Genomic DNA, 15,452 nt, shown 5'->3' with positions numbered 1-15,452 from the left:
TGCGGGTGAAAAAGAGGGGAGTCGGCAGACGGGGTAGAACGGAGAAATCTGGGGATGAGGCTAGTCGTCAGTGTCGAAGACCCTTCCCCACATTGTGCCTAGGCACAAATGTGTTGACCGCGGAACTTCCGGCATCTTCTTTTTCGGTTAGTATGCACGAGGGCGCATGAGGTGCGTGAGGTGCGTGAAGTAAACATCAGCTATGGGATCTATCAACTCAAAAGGACACTCTCGTAAACCCACTTCAGACAGTACACCAGCTGTCTATACAAGTGTGCACGAGGACGGTCCATCTTAAATGTCATGCCCCGATAGAGCAATTGATACCATCTAACTAGCGCTCACGAAGCTGCCTATACGTGCGTTGATGAATTCACAAATACTCTGTTCCATTTCATCGCTATCTCACAATGACTTCAGTTTGGCTACCTAAAGTACAGAGAACCACGCGATTCACAGGCCCCATAGCCTCTCATCCAAGTTGCCAAGCCTGCAACTTGTATTCATTCGTAAAAACGAGGATCAAGATTCTCCAGCTTGAGATACGGGCTTCGGTCCGCGTCAGGAGACGTGCTCAGGTCGATAGGGGCGAACCCATATCCAAGATACTGGAACCGATTCCGCTGATGTAACAGGCACGATTAGCAAGAACCATCAAGACAATATGCCGGGTTCAAGTTCTTACAGCATGATACTTGATCTCCATATCTTCCCAGCGGGGATCTTGGATGGCGTCTCGGAAGTGAAGAGCACTTCCTGGCCAAATAGCATCTACACGTCCCGTTTTTCTGTTCTTATCTACTCAAGAGTCAGCATGTGTTGTCTTATATGAGCAAGCAACTTACACCACGCGTTACAGTCCTCTTCCCATACGGTGCCTTTGAACCAGGATTGAGCGTGGTCGTTGAACTCATCGGTTACGTCCTGGCGAGGGACGAAATACTTGATGTTGTCTCGCTGCATCTTCTTGATTACTTTGACGGTGTAGCTGACGATTGCTTCCAAGAGTCCTGTGACGGTGTGAGTTTAGGTCATCTGGTGAGGCGATTCTACGAACCGGTGATGCTTCCATTCTCTACTGGACAGTTTGGACCGAGATACACTGGTGCGCATGTTAGATATAGCATTCACACTCCATCTTTGGCATAAACTTACTCATGTAATTCGGTATCCTGGGCGCCATCAGCTAGGAAAGTCAGCTCGCCGTCTCTAGGCTGTATCTCTAAGCACTTACACTCATGTAGCCCTCTGGAACAGTATGCCACTCTTTGCGAAGGTCGTAGTTGTCCAACCCGATCAAGGGGAAAGGAGGTCGATAAGACACATCTTTTGTTACAAATAGTTAAAGACCATGCCATCAATCAGAGATCACCACGTACCAAAACCAGTCGCACATACGATGGTGTCGCAGGCGGTGTATGTGCCATCGTCACCAAAGACTCCATTTTGGTCAACTCTCGCGATACCCGTGAAATGAACATCAACATTGGGTTCTTGAATACTAGGTCATCTCTGTAAGGTGTGGTTCATAGTATGTTGTTGACAGGGTGTACTTACGCTACCATGAAAGGGTCACCGGGTGTGATTCGACGACAGCCTGGACTCCAGGAGGGAATAATCTTGTCAAATAGCTCGTCATCTTTGATCCATTTTCGAGTCCTTTCAGTCAAAGTCTGAGTGTAAAATGTGATTAGGTTTTTTCTTATTACAGAACATATGGACTGCAGCTTACTTTTCGGGCCTGATGATACGCAGGGTCATACTTCACCATCATATGCTGCAACTGCAATATGTCAGTCGGCATTCACAAGCTTTGGGCAGACAGGAACAAACCATCATCAAAACACTCTCGTTGGCTTTTGCGTGCTTGAGCATAGCGCCATGGTCCTTTCTGAAGAGGGCCTTCTCCTCCTCGGTATCTGGCCCCAAGATCCAACGGTCAGCTTTGCAAGTCCTGTAACGGAGTTGGATGTCATATTGCACTGACATGTATAGTCCTGGGGTCTGGGGTCTCCGCCAAATTCAGGGGACGAGGCGAAGAACCACGCCGGGGTGCGGAGAAAGCTGTGTACTTTTTTGGCGTGAGGCTGCATTCCCGGTACAACCTGGTACGCGCTTGCTCCAGAGCCAATAACAACGATCTCGTCACTTGCCCACTTATCTTGGGTGTACTCTTCCCACCTGTCAAGTAAAAGTCTTAGTAAGACATGTGACTGGAGAGGGGAAGGGTTGGCGGTCTTACTTTGCCCTATCAGCCGAGTGAACCACTCGGCCCTTGAACGACTCGAGGCCAGGGATCTTTGGGTACCCCCAGCGATCCAAGATACCTACTGCACCTAGGAGAAGGTCGCAGTCGTCGGTGAAGGTCTTTTGACTTCCGTCACTCGCTGTCTGTTCAATCTTGACATCCCACGTGCCTTTTTTATCATCGAATCGGGCTTCGATTACTCTCGAGTTGAAAATCATGTATTTCTCAAGGTCGAGCTTCTTGACGACCTTGGCCACATAATCGCGTAGATATTCTGATCCTGACAGGAACTTCTCCCACTCTGTACAGATGTTAGTGTCCCCTAGGTTCCGATTGCCTGTTTACTGGATCATGCATCAGCATAAGAGATATCTTACCCGGGTCAACTGCAAAGTTGAACTGATATGTGCAAGTAGGGGAGTCGCATGCGGCATTGGGGTATCGGTTCTGGTACTAGGAGACTCCCTGTCAGCATAGCCATGAGTTCAATAAGAAGAAAGCCCTTACCCAGGTCCCTCCCACAGTTGGATTCTTCTCGTATATCACATGTTCGACATTAGGGCAATGCTTCTCAATATTGTAAGCTAGCATAACACCCGCCAGCCCAGCACCGATCGTAATGACTTTCAGTCTCCTGTTTCCAGGGTCCCCGATAGGCGCAAAAGGGATATGATATCCAGTCTCTGGATTGCTATGATAGTCGCAGTGGAGTTTCTCCGAAAATAAATTTCCAGGACGAGTGTCTGACTCGGGGTCTGCAAAGAACTTGAGGCCGGGGATCAAGAATGGTGAGTTGACCTCGCCCTTTGATTCTTCGATGCTTTCCATAGTTAGTAAGATGGAAATCGCAAATGATTCAGTTGTTATCTGGCGGTTGAGTAGGATGGTTATCACATAAATGAGGATGTGCAGAGGATTATTTAAGTCGTTTGATTCAACTTATTGTCTAAGACCAAGCTACAGGCGAACACAAGTAGACCTTCCCGGCAATCACGCGAATAGTCTGACTCGGATAGGTCTTACTTGCCGGTGAGAAACCATATCTTGGCCCAGAGAACGGGCCGCCAAACAGGACACGGCTATTCTTGACCCGACCTCCAGCAAGGACACAATATGCATTGTATTCAATGACCTCAGTATTTTCTGACTCGTTCTGGGGAAAGCTAGACCACTTACGGAGTAGCGGACCTCGGCATCCAAAATCTCCACAGTGACCAACGTAGGCACCTTGGAGAGTCACAGACGATACATCACGATCTTCAGCGCTCGGAATAAGGATGTATGGATGCCGTTCTCAATGGGCGGATCCATAACCGAGGCGTACTGTTAAAACTGTTAAATATACCAGAGTTGACCAGACTGAATGTCATCTCTAGAACCAGACTACCATTGGTTACTTGAACTTACACTCACTCTGTAGTCGTTTTACTCTGGAAATATTGATCACTTTCCCCGGCTATAAAGTGCTACCATGTCGGAGCCTATTATCCGTGAGCCCGGACTTTCAACGATCCACCCCGAATGGGAAGCAGTATGCACTTCTAATTTTACGCCACCCTTGCATCACTAATACAATACTAGTTCGAGAAACAGTTTCCTATTCCTCCCCTACTCGGATCCCCCCAGCAACTTCGCGAATTGAAATTCCCCAAATCCAATAGCCCTCCTATCGGTTTCTCTATCAGAGATGTTCAAATCCCAGGCTATCAGGGTGCTACCAACCAGCTGCGCCTTTATACCCCGGATAATAGCTCCGAGCCTCTTTCAATAGTCATATAGTAAGAGAGAAGGCTCAGAAGTGTTCATTCTCATGCTGATTGATGAGCAGCGTCCATGGCGGAGGGTGGACAATGGGAAACTTGGATTCAGAGGATAAGGTATGCCGAACGATGTGTAAGTCTGCAGGCGTGATTGTCATCAGCGTGGACTACCGCAAGTAAGGCCTCCATTTACTCAACGCGAAATGGAATGTATACTTACAAAACGACAAGAGCACCGGAAAACACTTTTCCCGTTGGCCTAGAAGATGTTTGGCAAGGAGTGCTTTGGGTAGGCTATCCATGCCATTACGACGACTGGCTGTTAATAGAGCACAGGTTTTTGAGAATATCGACTCTTTGGGAGGTGCCAGTGATAAGATCATCATAGGCGGCCTCAGTGCCGGTGGAAACATTGTATGTGCCTCCCCCGTACATTTCAGTACCTACTCATGCAAAAGTACTCACTCTTGCAAGGCAGCCGTTCTCGCACAGAGAGCCTCAAGTGCCGCAAACATTACATTTCGCGGACAGATACTGCGAGTTCCTCTCGCGGTACATCATGATGCCCTACCCCGTGAATTCGACTTTTCTAGCTACACCGAGAACGCCACGGCACCTATTCTACCGGCTGCGGCGGTCACCCAGTGTCTCGGCTACTACGGGGCTCCTCCAGAGGACATACGCGTGTCTCCACTTCTGGCAAAGGACTTTTCGGGTCTGCCGCCTGCTTATAGACCCCCTTCGAGACGACGGATTCGCATATGCTGAAAGACTGCAGCAAGCAGGGTGAGCAAACACGCAGGTTGTTGGTTGCAGGGGTTTTCGTTTTGCTAACCTGAGGCTAGAATCCTGGTCAAATTGAGTGTCTATGCGGGTTTCCCGCATGCGTTCATGAACTTTCCTTTACGAAGTGATATGAAGAGTGATGAGGGATTAATTAAGGCAATCAAGTGGTTATTAGAGATAGAAACTTAATTTTTTCGCTTTCCTCTTTTACTCTTCTAAGCTTTTAAGTATTTGAAACTACTATCATTACTCCATACAGTACAGATATTTAGGACGATTTTACAATATAGGGTAAGCTACAGTGACTTGCTTCCGTTATCTTATCAGTATGTAGCACACATCTCGCTTCTCTTCCCTTTTCGGTCTTCCTATCTTATCGCATCAAGGAAACGGATATTACTTGGCGTTTCAAGGGGACGCCAATCACGCTATGGCAGTCAGACAAACCCACTTTGTTCTCGCCTTGACATTTAACATCAAACATGAGAGAAGCCGAGTTCCGTGGGAAAACATTCAGCCTTATCCCAAGTCATGTTGCTCAATCTCCCTCACCGCCAAAACAAAAACACATCCTCAACTAGACTTGAACTTCGTGATATCTTCAACTTACACGGCTGTATGCACTCCGCATGTCCATCCCCCGCATTCTGTACTTCCTATTCCCGCGACTCGCAATAGTTTAATTCGCCCGCTTACACCAAATCTGGCTAAAATACAAGTGATTTTAGACTGTCAAATACTAGGTCTCGTCTGATAGGCGGAACAACACGCTGCGTGTGAAACAACATATTAGTAGTTAAATTCTACTGGCACGCTAGTAATATATGACAATCGTTCACCGCGATGGGTTTTAGCCTAATGAGGTCCTTTGCCGTGCCGGGGTTGTTTTTCTTCTAGGGACGAATCTGGGGTGTTGACTAGTATTTACCGAACCAAGACGGTGAACGGTGCAATTCTATAGGTGCGCCAATATCCTGCGCATTCTTTTACCTGGGGTGCATACATAGTACACCACATGGCATCGTAAACTAGACTGTTGATAGCAACAGGCTGCATCAGTCCATTTGGGAACGGACATCATGTGGTGCTCAGGCTCTAGCTCGGGGGTTTTTCTCTCTCGTATCCCGTGGGAGGGGAGGAGTCCCAATGAGATGACAAAGTGGATGCTGAAACTAGGCCTGCCAAGATGAAACCCACTATGATTCAGCTTGGCATATCGATTTTCTAGATGAAGCCGAGAAACATGCCGTGTCTTGTCTACCGCTCGCTCGTTTCCTGCAGGACCCCCAAACAAACAAGAAAGTTTATAATCTAGAAATGGATATGCAAAAACGTATGTGCATTCGTCACCGCTTCAGCTTCAGGCAAACGCACGTTCAATAGAGCTGACTCGCCTTTCTGTGACAGGTACAGTAGACTAACTAAAGGGGAGGAGGTACTTAGCTCTACTGGTTAAATTAGCGTAAGCCAAATGTACCCTGCGCCCCGATCGAAGCTAACCCCAAAGCAGAAACACTCGGATCCGTCTCCGTGATTCCAAAAGGAAGCACGCTCGTTCAGACTCGTTCAGCATCCCTCGATCGATCCTTGTTTGGGTCATTGTTCGGATGATCTAGAACAAGGCTGCGTTGTATCAGTGGATACACCATATTTTCTCCTCCAATGCCAGCTAGATTATTCCCCAGCAACGAATGATCCCCATACAAATTAAGGGCCATCTCGCCATGCATAGTCCATCTACTATTTCATATATAATCCACTGACCTCTTCCTCGTCGATTGGTCTTTTCTTCTCTTGTATCATCACAACCTCCTCCTCTACTCATCTCCTCACCCTGATATCACCATGAAGTACGACCTCGGCCTCGTCTCCTCGGGCTTGCTGCTCCTCGCCTCCGTCGGCGACGTCGCAGCCCAGTGCCAGCTCCCCACCTCCTACAAATGGACCTCAAGCGGTGCCCTCGCCGAGCCCAAGAACGGCTGGAAGTCTCTCAAGGACTTCACCGTCGCTCCCTACAACGGCGGCCAGCTGGTCTACGCTACTGTCTTCGGCACCAGCTGGGGATCCATGGCCTTCAGCCCCGTCTCCAACCTCAACCAGCTCGGTTCCGCCACCCAGACCGGCATGAGCTCTACCGCTGTCGCCCCTACTCTGTTCTTCTTCAAGCCCAAGAACATCTGGATCCTCGCCCACCAGTGGGGTCCCACCAAGTTCTCCTACAGGACCTCCAGCAACCCTACCAACCCCAACGGCTGGTCTGCTGCTCAGCCTCTCTTCACCGGCGAGATCGCCAACGCCCCCTTCGGCCCCATTGACCAGACTGTCATTGGTGACAGCAAGAACATGTACCTGTTCTTCGCCGGCGACAACGGCCGCATCTACCGCGCCAGCATGCCCATCGGCAACTTCCCTGGCAGCTTCGGCAGCAGCTCCCAGATCATCCTCCAGGACACCGAGGACAACCTCTTCGAGGCCGTGCAGGTCTACTCCCTCCAGGGACTCAACAAGTACCTGATGATCGTCGAGGCCAAGGGCAAGAACGGCCGTTACTTCCGCTCCTTTACCGCCAACAGCCTCGACGGCACCTGGACCGTCAACGCCGGTACCGAGAGCAACCCCTTCGCCGGCAAGGCCAACAGCGGCGCCACCTGGACCAACGACATCAGCCACGGAGAGCTGGTCCGAACCAGCAACGACCAGACCTTCCCCGTCGACCCTTGCAACCTCCAGCTCCTCTACCAGGGCCGCAACCCCAACGTTGGTGGCGAGTACAACGACCTTCCTTACCGCCCTGGTCTGCTCACCCTCAAGAAGTAAGCAGATTAAAAAAAGTGCTAGCACTGATTTGCTTTCTGGTTTTTGCAAGGACGTGGATGCTGGACACCCAGTTTTGCGTTGCAAATGGGATTATCATGGTGATTCGTCCATGACACTCATTCATCTGTACATAGTTATCTGCTCGTATATTATCAAGTCACATTCATTTGAATGGAAAAATGCACATATTGCTCATATATGTCCCTATCTAATATTGCTTGAAAAGTCTAGTGACTGTCTATGCTTGCTCCAATGATGTCTATGCGGTTGAGGCTACTGGCCAATCATTGTAACCCTCGTCTGGTGTCTCTTCCAGCCCATAAAAAACCCAAGGACCTCTATCATTCTCGGCGAGAGGTATTCCGTGAGCGATACGAGAAACAAGATCCTTTTTAACTAGTTAGATTTGGGGTTCTCTGATTTTGTTTGTACTACTCACCGCATTCCAGATGAAGGCTCTCGCAAACGTAATCATATCCAGCTTTCCAGCTTCAACCAGTGTATTGGCTGTTTCAACAGTATAATTATGATTGGCCATAAGCAAAGTCGGACTGCCAGGGAACTTGACAAGCTTCCCAAAGTCAAGTACTGGATCATAGCCAGGAGGCAGAGGATAGCCTTCAGGGTGAGGAAGAGGCCCAAAGAATTCTCCTGATCCAGGAGCCGTTTCGGCACCACGACGGCGGCGATTGCATCGACGAGTTCGAGGGTGAAGCGGCATCTGTTCTCAACTGAACCACCATATTCGTCGGTGCGGTGATTTGCGCGGCTATGTAATCAGCACGAACCTTGTATTAACATATTGGTATGACTGACCTGCTGAGGAACTGTTGGGGTAGATAGCCGCTGTGATGCAAGTTAGCAACTATCCAGAAGTGCCAGCGGATATGTCATGTATTACCCTTGAGCAAGGAGCTAAACGCCATCAAAGCAGATTTAGCTAGCTCGCAGCTTCGCCTATAAGTATCGACAACAGCTTGAACATGTGTAATGGCATCGATATTGTCCGTATGCCCCTACTTTCGATGAGCACCCATTCATCGAACTCAGAATAAACTCACAGGCATGCCAGGCAAGTCTCGATATTTACCTCCCTGAGCTTTGATAACAGAAGGAGCCAGAACCTTGCCACCCTTCTCTCTTATAATAGACAACTGATCATGCTGACACCTTCCAGCGTGCCACGCCTGAAAAAAGATTTTTCCTCCAACATCATGAACTGCGCCAGTTACTTTTCTCCATGCATCTGCATGCTCCTTGGTGACCATAAAGGGAGCGTGTTTCCAGTCGCAACCAGTCCAGTCGACGAAAGTGCCTTCAGTGACGATGAGACCGGTGCTGTACTTGGCTCTATCGGCATAGTACTTGATCTGACTTGGGTCGGGTTTGTTATCGTCGATGCAGCGGTTACGAGTCATTGAACCCATGGCGATACGGTTCCTGAGAGGGAGTTTACCTCCTATGGTGATAGGTTCGAGGAGGTTTGCCATGACGGAGTGGATTGTGCTGATATAGATTTGAAGTAACGATTGGGATAACTGAAGTGAATGCTGTTGAGCTGAGTTCAAAATCAGTTCAGGAGAGAAAACAGAGACCTTAAATACTACAGGATATTTCTGATATCGTCTTACAGTGCAGCATCGTCTTTCTATTTGTGCTCCTGAAATTGGGTCCAAGGTGCTTCATACCTAGCAGCGCTTAGACTCCTAGCTCAAGCGTCTCCGACTCCCAAATCTCCTAGCGAATCACAACCTCAACACTCCGCAAGCGGGGCCGCAGCCCGTCCGGAGACTTGCGGCCAAACAAACCAGCGATTGGCTCATCATTAATAATCCCTATCATCCGCTCAACCTACCCAGTCTCAATCATTCCATTCCGCAAAGAAACATTATTAATCCAATTCAACGATGAAAGCAACATCTTGTCTTCAGTGCAGAGAAGCCAAGAGGCGGTGTGTAAAGCGAACGATCGATTCGCCGTGCAGTAACTGTCAGCGCAAGAACCTAGCTTGCTCCTCGCACATCACTGCATCTGCACCCAAGGAAACCCAGGAATCTGACACAGGGTTAACAGATGATTTGGCTATTGAGTTTGTGGAGTCTTATCTGACGCATCTTGACGGCCGGGCCCATAGTATTTTCCACCAAGAAACGCTTCGGAGACAAGTTCGCCGGAAGGAAATCGGAGATGCCTTGCTCTATTCTATATGTGCTCTAGGCTCAAAGTTCTCGCCCAAGTCTGAACATCGCGCTTTGGAGGAACCGTTGACGAAAGAGGCGAAGAGGTTGGTTCAAGCAGATCTTGAGAATGTGTGCATTGAGAATGTTCAGACGTGTATTCTATTGTCACTTCTTAGTGCTGGGAACTGTCATATTTCTTCAGAGACACTGTTCCTCCGTAAGTTTCTTGCCCTGTATATATAATGAAGAATGGTCGGTCTTACTTATGAGTTGTAGGGATTGCGATTGGTATGGCTGAGGTTCTTCAACTTAACTTCTCAGCGGATGAACCAAGTATTGCGAGTGAGACAGCGCTTAGAATTTGGTGGTCGCTTTACATACTCGATCGTTGGTGCTCTTCTGGTCTTGGAATACCCCGGCATTTGGATAACCCTCACTGCCCTGATTCATCTCCTCTGCCCATCGACGAAACGTCCTTCAAATACCTCGGCTCTTCGTCTTCTCTCCAAAATTCGAATCGAACTCCCGGCATGTTTGCACATATGGTGACCTTGATCCAGCACTTTAGTGCGATTCAAGGCTTGAACCGCGCTATGGCCAAGGGGGATATGGTCCCGAAGGTCAAATGTGATGCTATCAAACTCATAGGCCAGAAGCTCGAATCATGGAAGGCCAATCTGCCGGGGAATATGCAGATGACGATACAGAATATCTACAGCCACCAACAGAACGAGCTAGGAGGACATTTCATCGGTCTTCATCTGGTATTCCACCACCTCTCCGCGCTAGTCTACTTCAACTCTCTCGAAACCAAGGAGCAATCATACATAGGGCAAGAAGATCACGTCGCGCTGTGCAAATCACACGCTTCATCTTTCAGCAGTTTGTTACATACCTCCCGACAGATGAGTGGATGCCAGCAGAACTACCCGACTGTTGGACACATGACTACCGTGGCGTCTGCTGTTCTATTACACACGCTTTTGTTAGGAGAGCCAGAGGATATTCCCAAAGCGCGACAGGAATTGAATACGAATTTTGAGGCCCTGATAGAACTTCGACAGTACTGGCCAGCCACAGAAGCCATGGTGAGATCAAGTTCTGCCATCCCATACATACCGCTGACATGTTCTAGATCAACAGACTGATGGCTTTTCAAAAGCTCTGTCTGCTGTCGACGGAAAGCCACAAATTGGATGGATGGATGGTTAGATTCTTGCTGGAACATTCTCTTGGACTTATGAAGAGGAATTTTCCCATCTTACCACAAACGCTGGACATTGAGTCAGAGGATCTCACAACAAGGACGAATGAGCTCCTGCAGGAAGGCCGATACACCGACTTCGATCTGTTCAACCAACCCCAGAATTTCTAGCCAGCCACCACAGCAATACCAAAAACAAGTCCCAGCCCTCAGAGGGCAAGAAAATACCAAACCTTAATATAAGGTATTAAAACAAACTTAGCAAAGAGTCCCCTCAGCTTAGGCTGAATTCACCTGATATTTCCACCGCTTAGGATCAGGTCCTGAGTTTTGTTTCCTCTCCAAGCCAGCTCAATAACAACAACACAGATCCAAGGCATGGATGCCCGCCAATTGTGACAACTTTAAGTATTCACTCAAGTCTGAGCATCGGGCTTTGGGTCTAATGTAAGGACTGGTGGAGTTGAGACGAACGAGGAAGTGCGGCAGTGGATTGACAAGCTTCTTGAAGCGTATAAGGAGCTCAAGTTAACTCCATGGATGAGCCGATTTAACTGGAATTAGACTGTTATTAAAAGGTTGTCTTCGACCCTTGGGCTGGCAATTTCTTATAGTTATTTGCTTAGTCATACTGAACTTTCTGTATATTTCTCTCTTTTCAGGCTATTCTCGAAGATTCAATGCTGCTAGATTTTACCTCGGCTAAGAGTGTGTGATATAGAAATCTTAAGTAGCATTGCAAGACTGACTCTGCCCACCATTTGTGTTTGTACTTGACAAGAGCCTGTGTCAGCATAGTCACCCTAAACAAAACATCTTAGCATGGAGCGGCCGCCGGTGAGGTACGGCTTTAGGACTGCTTACCTTGAGAGGGATCGCTGAAATACGTAGTAGTTACAATGCCAAGAGTAACTCTGCATGAAAGCTGAACTGGGATCGGCATTTTGAGGCCATTGGCAAATCGAAAGACCGAGAAAGTCTCCACAGTATCAGAGACCGACTCTGCCAAGCCCGCTTATGACGGGCCACGGCAACTCTTCCGACACATTTCAAGGCTGCAAGAGTCGAGTATGACACAGCTATAAAGCCTGGTGCCCAGTTCAGAAGAACCTTTAAAGATTAATACAAGTCCTCAAGCTTTAATCTCCAATAATACTTTACATTCGCTCCCCTAGTATCGTGAGTAGCAACTCCCAACCTGTTTGAAGGATCCCACAAACTGACAAGTCATCAAGTTCAACTGCCATTGGTCATAATGAAGGCAGGAAATTTCTTCCTCAGCGCTCTTAGCCTGGCTGCAAACCTCTACACAACCAAGGCTGCAGATTGCGGCGGCTATGGAGTAGGCAGCGACAGCATTGGAGCCTGCACTGACAGAACCGGAAACTACAAAGATCGCGAGATCTTCTGCACTACTCTAGTTGGACAGGGGAACTGGAAGCGAACCTGCCAGAACGGTCGTAACTCTGGCAAATGCCATTTCGAGTACCAAGGCCCAGGAATGCCTCAGCAGATGTGCTGGGACGCATATGAGAATATCATCAACCAATGTTTCAATCACCAGAACGGTGGAGGCTATCATTACGGCACCTGGAGCCTCAATGGCCATTGGTTTGCCATTGATAGGTGCAGTGCTTAAAGGCATCTATTAACAGCCCCATTGACGTGGCCTCAAGGCTTTAAAACAAGTATTATTTAAGTAAAAGGGACCTAGTGTGTATCTTTTCATGAAATAGATACTAGTAACTGGGAGGAAAAATACAAAAATGATATTTTAATAACTAAATTTAGCTAGCCAGCTCAATAACGCAGATCCAAGGCATAAACGGCCCCCAACTGTGATAAGCATGTCACAGGTAGCGAATAAACTGCCATTCGTCGAAGCTGATATGTAGCAATACGTCATTCTTCCTACCAACATGTCATTCATCTAAAATACCGGAGATTTCAAACGATGAGCACCAGTTAACACGTCTTGGTTCTCTTTGCGCCGCCTTGGCGCTTTGACAACGCGCTGAGCAGGAGATTTGCATTGTGAAGGATTCTTAATTAGGGAAACTCCGGGGATTGCGATGAAGTCATGTAGTTGGGGGCCAAAGTGCGAAAAGCATTTATTTTGCATTTCATGCCTCTTTAGTAGCAATGATATGAATCATTCCAGCATCCCTCCCCAAAAAGCTTCAAGGAGATCAGTTACATCCGCATTGTTGTAAAGAATGGACAACCTACACAGACATAGGTTTCTCACAGCCATCCTGTTATACCTCACAGGAACATGCTTGGCACAGAATGCCGTCTCCCTCCCCAACTGCCCCATGGAACTTCGGCGCGTCGGTGAAGATCTTCAGATCTACAACTCGACACGCACACTTTCCTACACGTTCAAAAGACAATCAAAACCATGGTATATAACCACTGCTGTAACGGACGTGCGCCTACCAAACGGCGAGTTCGTAGGTGGGAGCAGCTCTGAGCGAGACTCGCGTCTAGAGCTCAGTGTCTTTGTTAGCGTTCCTCGAGGATACGGTGCAAGTCCAGATGGAAGAGACATCCGGTTCTGCTCGCACATGATGGCAAGTGTCAAATTAACCTCCAACAATCCAGCTGATGCGGAGTCCTCCTGTAAAGGGGTCATTAGCGACAAGTGTGTTAAGGAATATGAGAATGCAACTCTACCTGTCCCTGCGCTCGACCAACGTTGCCCGGACTTTTCCTCACTGAGGTCTGGCCTGAGTGCCGAATGTAGGAATCAACTATTTGCCAGCGACAGTAGGTATCAAGTTATCTCTGGCATCTGGTTATATCACTAACTGTGTGTGTTCTTCCTCCCAGGTTTGGCACGGAACTTTTCCTCGACGCGCTGTTCGCTGGACAAGATGCCGTATCTCGACCTTCCAGCTAATTACACAACTTTCGGCACGGGGGGATGGGTAGGGCTTAATGGTGATGATGACCGCGAGGATTTCGATCGTTATGATATGAGAGTTCAGGAGAGTATTCCTGTGTTGATGTCTGTAGCGAATGGCAATGATAGTAGTGAAAGCAAGCTGCTGTGCATTGCTCCTGATCAGGTTGTACCAGGCAGTCGAAAACCTGAGTCGAAACTTGGGGATCAAGATGATGGGAATGCGGCGTCGCGAGTGAGAGGTTTAGGAGCTGTTTTCCTTGGTGTTGGCATTGTTATGATCTTCAGTCTTCTGTGATTCGTACTATCATTAGGCTAGCAAATAAGCTTAAAGGATTGCTTGGCCCGGATAAAGAGGCAAACGCCAAGGATTGCAATGAAGTCATGTAGTTGGGGGCTAAAATATGATGGACCTTTATAAGGCCACCTCAGCCCTCGACTATGCACGACTTTACTTCAGTTATCAGTCCGGCATTGCTAGTGAATTATACAAATGTTTAAAGTATTCACTATTGCATCGTTATACTTTTTGGGAACATGCCTCGCCCAGACTTCCTCATCACCAGAAGACTGCAGCCCCAGCGACTTTACAGGTAAAGTCGACAAACGCGCCATCTTTTTCAACGCATCGGGCACCCTGTCTATTGAGTTCAAAGGAGCAAAAGATCCATGGTATATCAGCACTGCTGTGACCGACGAGCGCGACGAAACCCGCACGTTTGACGGCACTCACTCCAGGCAGTGGATCAAGGGCTTCATAAGCGTTCCTCGATACCTTGTTGCTGACAAGTCCGTCGGGGTCTGTTCATTCATGTTCCAAGGACTCAACAGCAGCTCTGAGAACCCGGATGATGCGGACGAGTCTTGTAAAGGCGTCATAAGCGACGCTTGTATCAAGGAATTTGAGAATTCGACTCTCCCGATACGCACTAGTGGAAATTGCCCGAGCTCCAGCGCTTTTATCCTCAGCGATGAATGCAAGAAGCACCTTACTTCATACCAACTAGGTAATTTAGATTCTACTCTGATGTGTAGCTGTATGGCTAATTTGTTTCTTACGCTTAGTCCAAGCGCGAAATATTTCCACAGAGAATTGCACACTCAGCAATATACCAAATCTCGATGTTCCTGTAGACTATTGGACGTATGGCGGCTCTGTCTCGACTGGGGAGACAGGCAGTGACGACTACGATGACTTTGACTCTTATGATATGAGAATTCAGCAGACTATTCCAATTTTCACGGTGGTGTCGGGCGGTGGCATCAGTGACAGGAAGTTGGTGTGTATTACCCCTGATAAGGTTGTTTCGGGCAGTCGAAAACCCGAGATGAAGCTGGAAGGAACTGAGGAAGATGAAGATGAAGATGAAGAGGGTGAGAGTGAGGAAGGGGACGAGAACATGGGGTCGCGAGTTGGAGGCTGGGGTGCTGTTTTCCTCAGTACTGTCGTCATGATCTTCACTCTCCTGTAGGCTGTGTATAATCAGGCTGGCAAATAAGCTTAAAGAAATGCTTGGCATAGCTAAACAGGCAAACGCCGAGGACCGCAATG

General features: G+C 48.2%; 8 protein-coding genes across 8 annotated transcripts; 6 read left to right on the top strand and 2 right to left on the bottom strand.

The window, feature by feature from the left end:
• Nucleotides 1-503: 503 nt before the first annotated feature.
• On the bottom strand, nucleotides 504-3,076 carry FVEG_17322 (hypothetical protein; the record flags this gene model as incomplete). The annotated part of the gene is made up of 14 exons (XM_018906578.1): nucleotides 504-623; nucleotides 686-798; nucleotides 846-1,010; nucleotides 1,058-1,102; nucleotides 1,156-1,186; nucleotides 1,235-1,326; nucleotides 1,380-1,501; nucleotides 1,558-1,673; nucleotides 1,733-1,783; nucleotides 1,834-1,919; nucleotides 1,988-2,181; nucleotides 2,243-2,549; nucleotides 2,626-2,701; nucleotides 2,756-3,076. 14 exons carry the CDS (start codon nucleotides 3,074-3,076, stop codon nucleotides 504-506), a joined length of 1,839 nt encoding a protein of 612 aa, XP_018760639.1.
• A 643-nt stretch (nucleotides 3,077-3,719) lies between these two features.
• FVEG_12665 (hypothetical protein) lies at nucleotides 3,720-4,776 on the top strand (the record flags this gene model as incomplete). Its single annotated transcript, XM_018902010.1, has 6 exons — nucleotides 3,720-3,779; nucleotides 3,830-4,026; nucleotides 4,077-4,184; nucleotides 4,240-4,297; nucleotides 4,345-4,422; nucleotides 4,483-4,776. 6 exons carry the CDS (start codon nucleotides 3,720-3,722, stop codon nucleotides 4,774-4,776), a joined length of 795 nt encoding a protein of 264 aa, XP_018760640.1.
• A 1,795-nt stretch (nucleotides 4,777-6,571) lies between these two features.
• On the top strand, nucleotides 6,572-7,676 carry FVEG_12666 (alpha-L-arabinofuranosidase axhA). Its single transcript, XM_018902011.1, has one exon. It carries the CDS (start codon nucleotides 6,640-6,642, stop codon nucleotides 7,609-7,611), a length of 972 nt encoding a protein of 323 aa, XP_018760641.1. The 5' UTR covers nucleotides 6,572-6,639; the 3' UTR covers nucleotides 7,612-7,676.
• A 194-nt stretch (nucleotides 7,677-7,870) lies between these two features.
• FVEG_12667 (hypothetical protein) lies at nucleotides 7,871-9,101 on the bottom strand (the record flags this gene model as incomplete). The annotated part of the gene is made up of 6 exons (XM_018902012.1): nucleotides 7,871-7,999; nucleotides 8,051-8,118; nucleotides 8,175-8,380; nucleotides 8,428-8,476; nucleotides 8,513-8,627; nucleotides 8,673-9,101. The coding sequence occupies 6 exons, from the start codon at nucleotides 9,099-9,101 to the stop codon at nucleotides 7,871-7,873; spliced, it is 996 nt and encodes a 331-aa protein (XP_018760642.1).
• Nucleotides 9,102-9,518: 417 nt separating this feature from the next.
• On the top strand, nucleotides 9,519-11,166 carry FVEG_17323 (hypothetical protein; the record flags this gene model as incomplete). The annotated part of the gene is made up of 3 exons (XM_018906579.1): nucleotides 9,519-10,008; nucleotides 10,068-10,879; nucleotides 10,927-11,166. 3 exons carry the CDS (start codon nucleotides 9,519-9,521, stop codon nucleotides 11,164-11,166), a joined length of 1,542 nt encoding a protein of 513 aa, XP_018760643.1.
• A 954-nt stretch (nucleotides 11,167-12,120) lies between these two features.
• On the top strand, nucleotides 12,121-12,868 carry FVEG_12670 (hypothetical protein). The gene is made up of 2 exons (XM_018902013.1): nucleotides 12,121-12,174; nucleotides 12,231-12,868. Exon 2 carries the CDS (start codon nucleotides 12,251-12,253, stop codon nucleotides 12,632-12,634), a length of 384 nt encoding a protein of 127 aa, XP_018760644.1. The 5' UTR covers nucleotides 12,121-12,174; nucleotides 12,231-12,250; the 3' UTR covers nucleotides 12,635-12,868.
• Nucleotides 12,869-13,211: 343 nt separating this feature from the next.
• Nucleotides 13,212-14,198, top strand: FVEG_17324 (hypothetical protein; the record flags this gene model as incomplete). Its single annotated transcript, XM_018906580.1, has 2 exons — nucleotides 13,212-13,764; nucleotides 13,828-14,198. 2 exons carry the CDS (start codon nucleotides 13,212-13,214, stop codon nucleotides 14,196-14,198), a joined length of 924 nt encoding a protein of 307 aa, XP_018760645.1.
• Nucleotides 14,199-14,393: 195 nt separating this feature from the next.
• On the top strand, nucleotides 14,394-15,372 carry FVEG_17325 (hypothetical protein; the record flags this gene model as incomplete). Its single annotated transcript, XM_018906581.1, has 2 exons — nucleotides 14,394-14,907; nucleotides 14,966-15,372. The coding sequence occupies 2 exons, from the start codon at nucleotides 14,394-14,396 to the stop codon at nucleotides 15,370-15,372; spliced, it is 921 nt and encodes a 306-aa protein (XP_018760646.1).
• Nucleotides 15,373-15,452: the final 80 nt, after the last annotated feature.

This window comes from Fusarium verticillioides, chromosome 3, assembly GCF_000149555.1.
Source record: "Fusarium verticillioides 7600 chromosome 3, whole genome shotgun sequence".
Taxonomy (NCBI): Eukaryota; Fungi; Ascomycota; class Sordariomycetes; order Hypocreales; family Nectriaceae; genus Fusarium; species Fusarium verticillioides.
This window is presented reverse-complemented; position numbering and strand designations above follow the sequence as displayed.

Excerpts from the sequence above, each read along its gene's own strand:
- FVEG_12666 (XM_018902011.1), top strand. The coding sequence starts at position 6,640 with ATGAAGTACGACCTCGGCCTCGTCTCCTCGGGCTTGCTGCTCCTCGCC.
- FVEG_12670 (XM_018902013.1), top strand. The coding sequence starts at position 12,251 with ATGAAGGCAGGAAATTTCTTCCTCAGCGCTCTTAGCCTGGCTGCAAAC.